Genomic DNA, 15,447 nt, shown 5'->3' with positions numbered 1-15,447 from the left:
TGGATAGCTTTTCATCACAGCTGCAGTCAGCTTATTAGATGCCACAAAGCCAGGACAGGCTTTTAAAAATGTTCATAAAAACAAGATGCTTGGGTCTTAAACCCCTACATCAAGTTTTGCTTTGTTTAACTTGAAGCATTTATTGTGGACTTCAAAGTCCACACATCTCCCAGAATGCTATTGACCTAGGGCAATGTGACATCCACATCTGATGTGTCACCTCCTTTTGAATTTCCAGGAGAGACACTCCCACTGGCTACATCCAATCAGATTCTGCTTCGATTCAGTGCAAAGAGCGGAGCATCTGCACGGGGTTTCCATTTTGTCTACCAAGGTAAGGACACCCTGTGCGCTGCACTTTGTCTACCAACATGAGGGGGCACCCTGGACTTCTAACACTGAAGAAAAATCCATCAATTTCATTTATATGGCATTTAAATAATTGAAGACATTTACATATGTGAGATAAAAATCACTTATTAGAATAATTAGGCTTGACATCTAGGTTGTTTCCAGTTTCTGGCTATTACCAAAAAAAGCTGCTATAAACATAGTTGAACAAATGTCCTTGTGGTATGGTAGAGCATCTTTTGGGTGTATGCCCAGGAGTGGTCTAGCTGGGACTTGAGATAGATTAATTCCCAATTTTCTGAGAAACTGCCAGATTGATTTCCATAGTAGTTATATAAGTGTGTACTTTCACCAGCAATGGATGAGTGAAACCCTTGCTGTCACTTGAGTTTTTTACCTTAGCCATTCTGACAGGTGTAACATGGATTCTCAGAGTTCAGTTGAGTTGATTTGCATTTCTCTGATGACTAAGGACATTGAGCATTTCTTTAAGTGCTTCTCAGCTGTTAGAGGTTCCTCTGTTGAGAATTCTCAGTTTAGATCTGTACAGCATTTTTTAATTGGATTACTTGGCTTGTTGGTGTTTAATTTCTTGAGTTCTCTATATATTTTGGATATTAGCCTTCTGTTGAATGTAGGGCTAGTGAAGATTTTTTTTTTAATCGTCCCAGATCTTGTTTAATGAGGATCTCTGTCATCAAATCAAGTACGGTATTTCACAACTATAAGAATGATAATCATTAGCAAAAGGATAGCTGCAGCCAAAGCCATGATGGCTTTTATTTTGCATCCACGCCACCACATTTGCCTTCGAAGCTGTTTGGATCTGTTGCTGAAAGCGATTGCATTCTGTTCACCATGTCCTTTACCTTACAGAAGCTTTTCATTTTCGTAAGGTCCCATTTATTCATTGTTGATCTTAGAGCCTGAGCTGCTATTGTTCTATTCAGGAAGCTATCTCCTCTGCCAATGAGTTCAAGGCTCTTCCTCCACTTTCTCTTCTATTAGATTTAGCATACCTTGTTTTATGTTGAGGTCTTTGATCCACTTGGACTTGAGTTCTGTGCAGAGTGATAAATATGGATCAATTTATATTCTTCTGCATGCTGACATTCAGTTAGACCAGCACCATTTGTTGAAGATGCTTTCTTTCTTTCTTTCCTTCTTTCTCTCTCTTTTTCTTCCTTTCTTCTTTCTTCATTGTTTGGTTTTGGCTTCTTTGTAAAAGAAAATGTGCTTAGTCCTGCTGTGACTTGAGGTACCAGGGTGGGTTGATATCCCTTGGGGGACTCCCTTTCTTTGTGGAAAAAGAGAGTAGGGCATGCAGGGAAGGGGGTGAGGGTGGGACTGGGAGGAGAGGAGGGATGGGACTGTGATCAGGCTGTAAAGGGATTAGATAGATAGATAGATAGATAGATAGATAGATAGATAGACAGATGACAGATGATAGATGATAGAACTGGTTTTATATTTGGTAATTAAATTCTACTTCTACTTCAAAAACATACTACCTTATTTCCTAGCTTTATAAAAACAATTATTGATAAACTATCTCTGTATGCCTCTTCAGATCTTACAAAATGACATAAAATGTAGTATTTTATCTAATTATGTAAGTCATGTCATAATATTTTAGACCTATATATATTGAAATATAGTTAAACATAAATTTAAAACAAACATATTTGTTGTGAAAAGTGACTGAAATTATAATTTAGCAAGACCAAAGACAGAATGACACTTCCATGTCTGTTCCTTTGGATGAACACCATTCTGTGAAATTAACTTCTGTGTTCCACACATTTATACTTGGTTTTGCTTATTTTCTTATTCATTTGTTTAATTTGAAGCTTATTTAAATAAAACTGATATTGCTTAAATGTCCCCCAAAGTAAAAAGGCTATGACACTTTCTCGTTGACCTTGCACATTATTTCACACACTTGAAGGTCGTGAGCAGAGAGCAGCTGGGCTGGAGCTGCTCTGGACACAGTGAGTGGAGTCAAGAGCTAGCTCTGGGCTCCAGGCAGTCCAAACCTGAAAGCAAAATGGCCCGCCCCCAAGCCTTGAAGCCACACCCTTGGCACCTCAGTGCCTGAGGCAGAGGCAGGATTACATTACATGTATTGTTCCAATACATGGAACAATAAGGCAATTTTTAAATTTTCTCCATCTAGTTTCAGGCAGCCAGAGAATTAAAAGGAAATTGCATTTCTGAGTGGTTTTCTCCCTTGATATGGAATTCTCCAGAAAGTATCTTAGAAAAATTATGCTTTCCAGAAAACTATTGAAGCATGTTGTCATACAGTTTGTTTCAATTCTAACACTATTATAGAGCAGCAGTGATATACATGAAAATTTTCGCTATAAAAGGCTTCAGCTTTCATTATCAAAATCATATAAATGGTCCTGGGCAGAGGGTTGGAGTGATGCTGGCAGCACCAATGAAGGATGTTCCTAACCCTTAGGTGGCAATTATTTCAACAATGATGTTAGGGAATTAAGCATAGCTACATTGTTTTAAAGTTGTAGTTTTTGTTAAGTGTAAATGACCAGTGCATTTTTAATTGACTTTGCTAGAGAATAACTAATTTGGGCAGGCCAACTAAAATTCTCTTCAAATAAGTTTGGAATTACTTTGTCAAAGAAAATACATAGCCCAGAGTTCACATTTGTTCTGTAACAAAACCAGACTGATTGTTCTAAGTAAATTTTCCTCCTGGGGAAAAAACTCACATTAACTGTAGAAAATGAATTCAAGTTTCTGACATTGTGAGTCTCTGTGTGAGGTTTCCTCTGGCTTTAATAAAAGTTGGACCATTGATCAGATAAGCAGAAAATGACCTGTGCTACCCTGAGTTCACACTCAGGTAACATGTTTTGGAAAAAGAATTAAATCATTTTCATGTGTGTACATCTGTGTGGCAGAGTGCATTTTATGGTTTATAGGTTATATTGTGAAAATGGATGTCAGTGCCTGTGAATGTATGTACATATCTGTGGAGTCATGAGGTCTATGAAGGTGGCTTCCTCAGTCTCTCCCCACCTTATTATTTTTTTAAGACAGGGTCTTACTCTGAGCCTATTGCTCACCAGCTTATTCAGATGAGCAGTACAATGAGCTCCAAAGATCGACCTGTCCCCACAAACCCCGCCCTGGGACTAGAGGTGCAAACCTCCACCCTCAGCATTTTAATTTCCATAGGGATATGAACTCAATTCCTTATGCCTGCATGGCAAGCCCTTTGCTGCCTGAGCTGTCTCCCCATCTTGAAAAATTGTTTCTTTGTATAAAGTCAAGCACTATCATTAAAATATGTGAAACTACAGAAAAGTATAGAGCAAACGTTTAGAGAAGGAATCAGTTTCCCTTGTACAGTAATAAATCTGGCATATTTAATGTCTTATAAAGCACAGCGCTCCACCTTTTCCGCTCTAAGAGAGTGACGTTATGCAAAAACAAGTCTTTTATCAGCACCAAATCCCTGGGAGGTAAAGAAATAGGCTTGTGAATCCAGCTTAGAAGCTGCGCAAAGGCAAAAAACAAAATAAAATCTTCAACCCAGAGGGAGTGTTCAATTGAGCAGTGGTATTTGAAAAGACAGTTACGTAGAAGCAAGGCATTATTTAACTCTATTGTATACATATGCTCTGAGTTGCACTTTCCTGCGCTGACAACAGCTTCACTCATCCCTACATTATTAAAGCTTGGGGTTGCTCGGTGACTGTGTGCTCTGAGGTTATAGGAGGTTGGCCCCTGTTAGCAGGCAGACAGGCCTTTATGAAGAACATCTGAAATGCCAAAGAAAGCTATATGCAACAAGATGCAGTGCAGAAGTGTGCCTGGGATACAGGTGTGGAAAGCTGTACTGGCTATGCCCCCTCCTCTAAACCAAAATGACTGGTGGATTATGTGGGAACTCTGAGATTTCCAACTTCTGAAGAAATGTGGATTGATGGTTAGTTGTGTTGTCAGCATATACAGCCTAGAATCAACTGGGAAGAGCCTTTCCGTGGGGAAGTACTTTAGCTCAGACTGGTCTGTAGGCACATCTATGAGAGATTGTCTTGTCTGCTAAAAGATGCCTAAAGACTCAGCCTGCTGGAGGCAGCCAGTCCCAAGGCAGAGGGAAAGTGAAGAAAGTTAGTAAAAAGGCAGGTAAGTATGCAAGCAGGATGGGACCATTTGCATCTCTCCGTTCTTGACTGTGGATGTTGTATGACCAGCTGTCTCACACTCTTGCCTCTGTGCCTTCCCTATGCCACATTTGGTGAAGGGGCTTTTTTCCCAGCAATAGAAATGAAATTAAAACAAGGACTTAATCAGAGCAGGGAAGGATGTGCTGCCTGCACCTGCTGCCTGCACCTGTCTCTCCTCGTTTTCCTATGGTCTGTTGCGTGTGACTGATCATGTCCAAGTTAAACTCCATGTCTGAGTTTCTCACCAGCATTCTGTTTGGGTTTTGTTTGTCTGTTTTGTTTTTGAACTTTAATTTTTGCTTTATGCACATGGATGTTTTGCCTGCTTGCATGTCTGGGCACCACTGTGTGCAGTGCAGTTGAAAGCCAGAATTAGGGCACTGGGTCCCCTAAGACTGGCATTTCAGGCAGTTGTAAGTTGCTATGTGGCTACTGAGAATCAAACCCACATCGTCTGGAATAGTAGCCATTGCTCTTAACTGATGAGCCATCTCTCCAGTCTCCTGGTATATTGTTTTTAATTGTATTCCATTCATGCTTGGTCATTTCAACATGTAATTAGATGACTCTTTCTGCAACCCCGAGAAAACCCACTCTCACCAACGTCAGGTGGGGAGAAAGAAATTCCTCATCTGTTTCTGACTGGCCCACTACTGACTCGTGTCTTACAGCAAAGAACCACACACTAAGCTACGTGTGCTACAGCTTAGCCTCTCTCCTAGAAGCTGAGATTTTTCCTTGGGCCTGAAGATTCCTCTTAAAGATGGCTACCTGCACCCCAAGCATAGACTGTTCTGGAGGAATCCTAATTCATGCGGCCTGCATTATAATTGTAGAATGTTACCCTTTTCATTGTGGCAACATGACATATACTTTCTCAACAAGTCATGAACTGTTAGAATATTAGTAATTGCAGGCACAGCACTTTATAGCACATCTACAGAAAATCCTTCATCCACACATGTAAAATCCCAGCAGCTCCCTGCTTCCCCTCACCAGTCCCTGGCAGACACCATCCTGTTCTTTCCTCCAGGGAGTACAACTGGCTTGGATCCTCCATACATAAGTGGAACAGTGCAACTTGTTTCCTGCCAAGACCAGCTCATCTCACTCAACTCAGTACCCTTTGGGGTGCAGCCACACCACCACAAATATCAGGACCTTCATTTGTATGGTTTAATAAAACTCCCTAGTGTGAGCTCATAATCCATATATCTTCTGATGGACACTGCCCTAGTTAGTTGTCATTGTCAACCTGTCACCGCCCATATGATCTGATAGCAGAGCATCAATTGAGGACTTGCCTAGATCATATGGGCATGTGGGCATGTCTGTGAGGCAACTGTCTTGATGATTAATGGATGCAGAAGGGCCCAGCCTACAGGTACCATCCTTAGGCTGGTGGTCCTGGGCCATATAAGAAAGCTATCTTAGCATGAACCTGGGCAAAGCAGGAATCAAACCAGCAAGCTGTGTTCCTCCATGGGCCCTGCTTCAATTTCCCACGTGAGTTTCTCTCTTGATCTCTCAGTTATAGATTGTGATCTGGAAGCACAAGCCACATGCACACCTTCATCCTCAAGTTGCTTTCAGCCAGAGTATTATATCAGAGCATCAGAACACTACAGTGGGCACCTAGGTTGTTTTCATACAGTGGCTACAATATTTTTCTTAGACCCCAAAATTCAGCTCTTTGGGACAAATATCTAGCACTGAAAGGATAGGTCATGTGTGTGGGGGGGTCCTATTTCTTTTAATTGCATAATTCATCACAAGGGCCACATCTGAACAAGTCCTTTACAGAGAGGCTTGTCCCACCTGTCTTAAATGTTGCAAAGAAAGAGCAAAAGTTGGAGGCGTTGCCTTCTAATGGCCAGCACAATCCTTCAGTTTTTAATTAATTTGAACCGCTTGAATACTGATGAGGCATCACAGGCACTAATTTTCCTTCTATCCCATCCTTATGTGAATGAGACCTCTGTGCTGGTCCATAGGGACATCAGAGGAGGAAGTGTAGACACAGAATTGTCCCTAGGGTCATCACTCCTTACAGAAAGGGGTACAAACCTTGTGTCTACCTTGTGTCTCTGCCCACTCCCTTCCCTTCCACTCCCGTCACCTCTTCTTTCCTCCTTGTTACCCTCCACCGTGACACCACGGCTCTCCGTGTGCTTTTCCCCAGCTGTCCCACGCACCAGTGACACGCAATGCAGCTCTGTCCCAGAGCCCAGATACGGGAGGAGGATTGGTTCTGAGTTCTCTGCAGGCTCCATCGTCCGCTTCGAATGTAACCCCGGTTACCTGCTACAAGGCTCCACAGCCATCCGCTGCCAGTCTGTGCCAAATGCATTGGCCCAGTGGAATGACACCATCCCAAGCTGTGTAGGTAAGTGGGGCCCAGGAAGTGAGATGACTGCCCCGGGCTGGATTCGAACCCATGTCGAGGTTAGAGCCCTGCTGTCAGTCTTCATGAAGTGATCTTGCCCTTCACATATGTGAAGATCAAATGACTATGTCAGTGGCCCAACTGACATGTATCGTCCTTAAAAATTAATGTTTCCTAAAACATGATAAGTATAAAATACGTTTTCCTTCCCGATGCTCATTAAGTCTGCCATTGGCTCTAAAATTATTAAAATAATCATTTCACTCTGTGGGACAAGCATTAGGATGATGGGTTCTGGCATTTCATGTGTGATATGATGCCTTTATAGTACATTTGCCTTTGAAAAGTGGTGGGGATAACTACGGCATTGTTGCCTGTTATTCGCTACATAGTTTTCAAAGGAACTTCCAGCCCAAGGGTGATTCTCCCTTGAATTTATCTGTGCATTTTAAGTGTCTCTTTTTCTGCCTGGATTACTTAAAAGTCATCAGTATGACCTGGAGCTGCATGTCTGTAGACAGAAGAGAATGCCCCCTCACACCCTTATATTAAAGTAGAAAAATTATTCCTCACAGAACCTGCTTCAGAGACACCTTTGCTGTAGATGGCCCCTTCTTAGAAAAATCTGAACAAGATTTATTTATAGACTTGAAACTTAAAAACTCAGTTTTCTGTTGGATGTCAGTCACTGACGTAGAGCGTTTGACAGCAAAGAGATTCAGGTTTACCTTGCCTAAAAATGCCACTTAAAATAGCAGGAAAAAATTTTCCCTGTCTGATCACAGCCAAAGAAATCAAGGCATGGAGTCTCCATAACATCACCTGGCTTTCACTTAACACAGCTCTGTCTTTTAGTTCCGTGCAGTGGCAATTTCACCCAGAGAAGAGGGACAATTTTGTCCCCGGGCTATCCTGAGCCCTATGGTAACAACTTGAACTGCGTATGGAAGATCATGGTGACTGAGGGCTCCGGGATCCAGGTAGGGCGGCTGTGGCGGCCGGGCCAGCGGGAGCCCCACCTTCCCTTTGCTTCATCCTCCCTTCCTTCTCTCCCGCATCTCTTCTTTCCTTCCTCTCTCTCTTCCTTGTCCACCCACCCTCTTTGCTGCCCTCCCTCCCTCTGCTCTCCCTCCTTTTCCTCTTCAAGTACTTCTTTCTCCTTTATTTAAAGATTTTAAAAGCCTTGTTGACGTTGCGTTACTTGAATTAGGATTCAGCACAATGAACTTCATTCTGGCTTTTCCACACATACTTTGCCTTCTTTCATTCCTTCCCCCTGCCCACCTCCTTCCCTCTCCCCACGTTCTCCCTCCAGCCCCCCTCCTCCCTACTGTACTCCCTTGTACTTTCCTGTCATGGTGGAAATTTGTTTCTGTTTTCTAAGTGTGTCTGTAAAATGTTTCTAATCATTTTTAGTATTTGCAAGAAATCATTTTATATACTTATTTTTAAAGCTTTATTTTTATTATTTTTAACTGAGAGGGGTGCATGTGTGTGCAGAACCCGAGGAGGCCAGAAGAGGGCAGGGAATCCCCTGGAGCTTGAATTGTTAAAGGTTCTGTACCACTGGCCATGGGTGCTGGGAATAAAACTCATGTGCTCTGGCAGAGCAGTAAGTGCTCATACCACTGAGCCATATCTCCAACCCAATAATTAATTTTTAGAATAATGGCTATGGGAAGTGTTATTTGTAGAGATTTTCCCATGTCTTGTCATAGATTTACATATACATTTTACATATATAATATATTATAAAATATATATCATCTCATTAAAGATTTTTTTATTAATTATTTGACAGTTTTACATATGTATATAATATATTTGGTCACACTCATCCTCCACTGGCCCATCCTACTTCCCTTGACACTCCATTCCAATATGACCCCCTCCCATTTTCATGTTCTCTTCTTTTTTCACATATCCTACTAAGCCCAGTCCTATGTATGTATATGTGTGTGTGTGTGTGTGTATGATATATGTGTGTGTGTATATGTGTGTGAAGTGTATATGTGTGTGTGTGTGTGTGTTGTGTGTGTATGTGTGTGTGGTTTGTGTGTATGTATGTGTGTGTATGTGTGTGTGATGTGTGTGTATATGTGTGTGAGTGTGTGTATGCATGTGTGTGTATGATATATGTGTATGATGTATGTGCATCATATCTTTGATTAGTGTGATTAAAATAAAACACAGTAACTCTGCTTTGTGACTTGATAGATTCAAGTGATCAGTTTCGCCACGGAGCAGAACTGGGACTCCCTGGAGGTTCATGACGGAGGCGACACGACAGCCCCGAGACTGGGCAGCTTCTCAGGTAGGGTGACACTGTGCTTCCCTTTGTCTGTTCTTTTAAGTCAGAACCCAAACCAAAGGTACAACAGCAAGCAGTCTGTCACAGTACCCCACAGCAATGATTTCCCATAACGTCTGTCAGTGGGGAAGGTCCAAGTTTATAACTGCTTAGACAGGAGAGAGGGAGGTGGCAATGGGATTTGTGCAGGGGGCCTGCTGAAGAGTCTGGTGTCTCAGCAAGTAATGGTAGGATGTGAGGCTGGCCCTGCATGCGGACATCCCTGACGGGCACACAAGAGGGAACAGGCTAAAGGGGCTTGCCCAAGGGGAAGATACCTGGTGGATGATCCAGTGTACCTCACTGACCTGTCACATGCTTGTGATCTGTCTTTTTCACTCCAAAAGGATGGTGGCAAATCATAAGCCTGACCCTACTCACCCCCAGTTCATAAAGGCATGGTCCTGTGGTCATCAGCGGTGTAGTCAGTCCTCAAACATCCCAGTTTCTCATGTTGAGTCTGTGTTGTCACCTTCCTTGGGCCTCTTCCTCTCAGAAAGCCACTGACAGGATCACCTTCTCCCTCCACTTTGTCACCATGTCCCCATTTGTACACTATAGTCTAACCCACTGCTATGTGGTACATGAGCTCATCTGGACTAAGTCCTGAATTTCAGACATAGAATTGTCTAGTATGTCACAGGAAATGTTACATGAGAGTTCTTTTCAGGTAGAAATGGAGGAGGGATGAGGTTTTTACAGTAGTAGTCACAAGATTGGTTGCATCTTTAAATGGAAACATTTCTGCATGGCCAGCCACATAGGTGTTGGGTGGTAGAGTACTAAGCACTATTGTCACTCATCACCCACTGCCTGTCTCTAGCTGTATTTGGCTCTTTTATACCTTCGGGGATTTATCAAACAATAGCTCAGTACCAAACAACTTGGTCTGGAATTTTTCCACACAGGGAGCCTGGCAGAGTGCGTTCCTTTGTCTCTTGCCACTGTCTTGTTTACCATGAGATTCACAGAAACTTCCAGTTTATGTAATTGACAGAGCTGTGAATAAAGTAGAAACTGTCTGCTATTAAGAACAATAAAAGCGCATAATTTGAAATCTACACATAGAAGCCCAAATTCCATCTGATTCTATGACGTCTGTTTATCTAGGTAGCAGTACTAGGAGATTATGAGTGGGGGGGCGGGTGGCCGAGTACAACTGCTAGAAGGCATGGAAAGGAAGAAGCAGGTTAGTGGCGTACAGCCACACCTGGGGCAGGGTGGGTGGAGGGGCGTGCTTCCACAGTGAGAGCCATGCTCCTGCCTCCACGTCTGCTTCACTTAATTATGTTAGGGAACGAAACCAGCCTTGTTGCCCGTGCACACTGCACAGAGGTGCTTTGGGTTTGTTGTTGTTCTAGTGAACCCAGAGAAGATCTGTTTAAAGTTATTTGTCACTGGGCTGGGGAGGTGGATCAACAGGTTTCAGTCTTAATGCAGAACTCACAAAAATCTCCAACTCCAATTCCAGGGCATCTGATGCCCTCTTTTGGCACCCACAGGTACCAGGCATGCACACAGTACACAGAGAAAACACTCATATGCATAAAATAAACATAAGTTTTAATTTAAAAATTGCTTGTCATAGTTACTTTGGCAGTGTAGTTCTGATACTTGTTGCCTGGAGTTGAAGGGTCTTCACAGGTTGGAGGCAGAGCTGGCTCCCCACAGACCCCATGAGACACCTATAATATTAAAAGCAAGCTGTAAATCAAGGGTTCCACAGACCTCCTCGGTGCTGGGGGCCTCTAGAGTAGTTCACTATGGTCCAGTGTACATTTGTACTTGTGCTGAATAGAACAGAAAAGAGGACCAGGCAAATGGAGACACTCTGAGTGTAAGGAGAATCCCAGGAGTTGAGGTTTTATTCCTCAAATACATTGCCTTGTAGGCACACTGATGTGTTTTATTATCTGTGACTCTTCCCCGAGCTGTGGTGTCTAGACTTTCAGAATATCTTTATGACATGGCTGTGATTGACTGCAGTATTGGCTGTAAAACAGAAGCTAATCTCTTGCCCCCCCCCCTTTTTTTTTTCATCTCAGACAACTGGACATGGGGCTGCCTTCTCATGGGTTAGGCCCAACTCTTAGCCACTTGACTGATATTCCCAGTGTGGCCAGCAACATCCAGAGTGGCCATGGCATAGTCCTCACTATGGGTATCCCAGCTGGTGGTCCATACTCTTCCATGTGTGACCAGATTATTCTCATGAGCTGGCCGATGCCCTGGCCTTGGAGGAGGCATTGATACGTGGCAATGCTGTCTATCAGCCATCTAATCCTAATGACTTTTCTATTTGTTTCTTGTTTTGTTTTGTTTTTGATTTTTCAAGACAGGGTTTCTCTGTGTAGCCTTGGCTGGCCAGAAACTCACAGAGATCCACGTGCCTCTGCCTCCCTGAGGCCTGGGGTTATAGCAAGGTGCCCCATACCCAGTTGACTTTTCTATTTCAAAGCTGTCAGATATACAAGGAATGAAAATTATCGAGGCAATATAATACTGAGAAAACACAGGTGAAAAGGCAAGTGTGTGTCTTTTAACCTCTTCCCCCTTTCTTCTATATGTATATAAAGTTGATTACAATATCTTCTGGTCCAGGCTGGCTGAAGCATTTGCTTTGAGAGAAAGGGATTGGTAGGGTTATCTAAACATGAAGTGCCCCTGAGGTACTAGCTGAGACTCAGCTTATATTAGTTTGCAGAATTCAAATAAGGATTATAATGCACCAAATCTCTAGGTTTTCATCAGGAAATCCCTCTTGCCATTTGTAGTTCAGCCACAACGGCCACCAGTGACTTTTGGGTACCTTCTCAGCCCTGGGATTGGTGAGTGTAGCCACAGTGGCTACTGGTGTGGGTTCTAGACTAGAAATGGAACACAGGACCATAGGCTTACATGGCAGGCACTTTACCAACCGAGCCACTTCCCCAACCCCAATCTTACTTTAGTTTAATATTCATCATTGAAAATGTTTACCAGTTTTCATTTTCTATCAATTAATGTGAAAGCAACAAGCTGTATCTGGCTGGGCATCTGACCAGCAGAGTGACCACGTGGTCATCAAGTCATTCAAACTGAGGCATCAACTATTCTCATTCCAACATCCTCGGGTAGACTAGACAGGGCCTGTCTGTCTTTCACCCTGCATTCTGGTTGAGACCAGATATCTCTGGTTTATCATATTTTTGCTCTTGACACTTTCTGGTTAAATCACTTGGGGTTTATATTTACAGTTCTCTCACTGTCTCTTTGTTTCCTCTCTGCATATACATCATAGTGTATGAGCCCCCATGTCTGACAGAGAACATAGCCAGGCAGACAGTGGCCCAGGGCAGCAATAGCTCCACATGAGCAGTCAGAATCCTGGACCCTTCTAGAGGGCTCTGTAGTCTATGACTGAACTTAAAGGCAGGACTTACACTCTGGCAGTGTGCCTGTGCTTGGACAACTGTCATACTGAGGACATTCAGAGTTTCTGAAGGCAATAGGGTCTCCCTTTTTGAATCCATTTTTTTCAAGGGTTAATAGATTTTGAAATTTTATAAAGGGTCAGTTTTCTTTCTCCAACATGTTTCCAGGATTCATTCTTTCCCTCCCTCCCTCCTCCTCCTCCTCTTCCTCCTCCTCCTCCTCCTCCTCCTCCTCCTTCTTCTTCTTCTTCTTCTTCTTCTTCTTCTTCTTCTTCTCTCTCTCTCTCTCTCTCTCTCTCTCTCTCTCTCTCTCTCTCTCTGTGTGTGTGTGTGTGTGTGTGTGTATGTGTATGTGTGTCTGTGCACGTGCACATGTGTATTTTGTATCCCCCCTCCATATTGAGAGGGAAGTTGAGCAGAAACAGCCCAATAGCAACAAATGCACCTAGTACACAAACCACAAACCTTGTCTTATAACCACTGAAACTATCACTACATTAAGCCCCATTCTCCCCTTAAGGCAATGGTTCTCTACCTGTAGGTCAAGACCCTTTTTGGGGTTGAAAGACCCTTTCACAGGGGTCACCAAAGACAGCAGAGAACATAGATATTTATATTATGATTCATAACAATAGCAATAACAGTTAAGTAGCAATGAAAAAATTTATAGTTGATGGTCACCACAACATGAGTAACTTTTAAAGGATCACAGATTAGGAAGCATAAGTCATCACTGACTTAAAGGAAGGACATTTCTAGGGGGATTATTGACTACAAGCTGGGATAGTAGGACTGTGTATAGAGCATATGTTACACAAATGTGTATAATACGTATATAGTACAATGTGTATATCTAACTTACATACATATACAACAGGTGATTAACCATTTTGTATACAATGGGTGAAATTGACGTCTGTGGATTTCACAGTTGTAATTAGATGAATGCATAGCTCCCCCACACCATAGATCCTAACTGATGCATGGAGAAGGATGATGAACACAACATTCTTGGCATAAAATAACAACAACAGTAGTAATCTTACAGATTGCGAATGGAGTGTTATATGCTGAGCTGGTAGACAAAGTGTGGCACACTCCTGTCTCCATGCCTCCCACTACACAGCAGCAAAGCAGCAGAGTGGAGCTCACCGCAGGCATCCTCCCGCCAGAGTGCGACAGCCTTAGCTGGGATACGGATGTGAACTAGAAACCTCAGATCTTTCTCTCAGAAAAACAAAGCCAGGCTTGGCCAGCTGTCGCATGTCCAGTGCTATTCTGAGTGTACTCTTTCCATTCTGACTGCCACAGGCAGCCAAGGCACTGCCCCCAGCTCTCACAAGCTTGTGCCACCAGTGCTCACCTGCCACACAGTACAGCCAGCAGCCACGCTGTCCCAGGAGGAGCACAGCCTCACACTGCTGTTCTTGCTTTAAGTCCATAGCCTGCATAGTGAGTAGTGTTGAGTGACTGTCCAAAGGTAGTCCATGAAACCTGGCTTGTTTTTATTGTACTTTTTCTGAAACTTCAAGACAATAAGAAAAAGAACAAGAGTGAAGGACTTGGGCTGCAGCCTCAATCTTCAAAGACCAAGGGTGAAAAACTTGAGATGCAGCCTCGATGCTGTCAATGATAATGGCTTCTGAGTTTTGCTCAGAGACCTCACTGGCAGAGGGTTGAGACTCAGGTGACATCGACAGCTCACATTGTCTTGTGGAATTCATGTTTGCCTGCTTTTGAGAACCTCTGTGGTTTAGTCCCTAGGCCTGCAGAACACTTAGGGTCATACAGATGGAGGCTGCTATGACATGAATATGGACACAAAGGGAACTATATCCTATGTCCAGAGTAATTGATACATTAGACCTTTTTTATACCGCAACAGAAATTTTCTATTGATCTAGAAATTACTTCAGATCTTTTAGAAGAATAGTTTTTAAATTGGATATGATCCTATATCATTGTAGACACGTCTGAAATTCTCAATGAAAAATGCAATATGGAGAAAAAATGCTTTAGTAGAACAAAGTTTGGATTTTTTTAGAGCACAATCAATACTCAAGGATTTTGTTCCTGTGATACTTAAAAGTATTTATAAAGCAGATTCTGAAATATTTTAATTGTTGAATAAAAATAAATAAGAACAAGGTGTCATAAGAAGTACATATTTCAAAACAAAGTGATTGACATCTTTAATAAATTCAGTGCTTTCGTTTTTCATTTCTGCTTGGGTAGGAATATGTATGTATGTAGATCTTTTTTAGTAAGCCATTGAAAAATCACTTTTGGAAGCAGGCGGGTTATAAATTATAAATGAGTAAAATAGAGCGGAATTTATGCAGACTTGTATCTGACAGTTGGTATTAAAGGAAAGCAAATATCAGTATACTGAAAGTAGACTCTGCAGGGACAATAATAAAATTTTGCAGCTTCCTTTGTTATGTGTCATTCTATCTGGGTCACAGTAAAACAATGTGATCGGAAATATTCTGCCTGTGGCAATGTGTTGTTTTTTTTTAAATCACACAGTTGCATTTTGCATGGAGGGAATAAATCCTGATATTAGACTCTACTGAGAAGACCCAAAGTCAGTCCTCATCTATGGCAGGACAGACTCTCTGTCCAGACGTGGCTGGGTGATGGGAGCCATGCCATCTATAGCCCTCCTGAAGCATAGGACACACAGTTGTTAGATTTCATGATTGGCATACTAAGGCATAATTTCACATGTGAATTCACAAGCCAATG

General features: G+C 42.5%; 1 protein-coding gene across 2 annotated transcripts in view; it reads left to right on the top strand.

The window, feature by feature from the left end:
* The window catches only part of CSMD1 (CUB and Sushi multiple domains 1), a 1,521,983-nt gene that overhangs the window by 1,364,576 nt on the left and 141,960 nt on the right, over positions 1–15,447 (top strand). For both annotated transcript variants that reach the window (XM_084758080.1, XM_084758079.1), the window contains exons 33-36: positions 239–334; positions 6,733–6,936; positions 7,792–7,916; positions 9,154–9,250. In XM_084758080.1, coding sequence (XP_084614206.1) covers positions 239–334; positions 6,733–6,936; positions 7,792–7,916; positions 9,154–9,250 — 522 coding nt within the window. The remainder of the gene's footprint in view (positions 1–238; positions 335–6,732; positions 6,937–7,791; positions 7,917–9,153; positions 9,251–15,447) is intronic.

The sequence above is a fragment of the Acomys minous genome, assembly GCF_964271855.1.
Source record: "Acomys minous genome assembly, chromosome: 15".
Classification (NCBI taxonomy): Eukaryota; Metazoa; Chordata; class Mammalia; order Rodentia; family Muridae; genus Acomys; species Acomys minous.
This window is presented reverse-complemented; position numbering and strand designations above follow the sequence as displayed.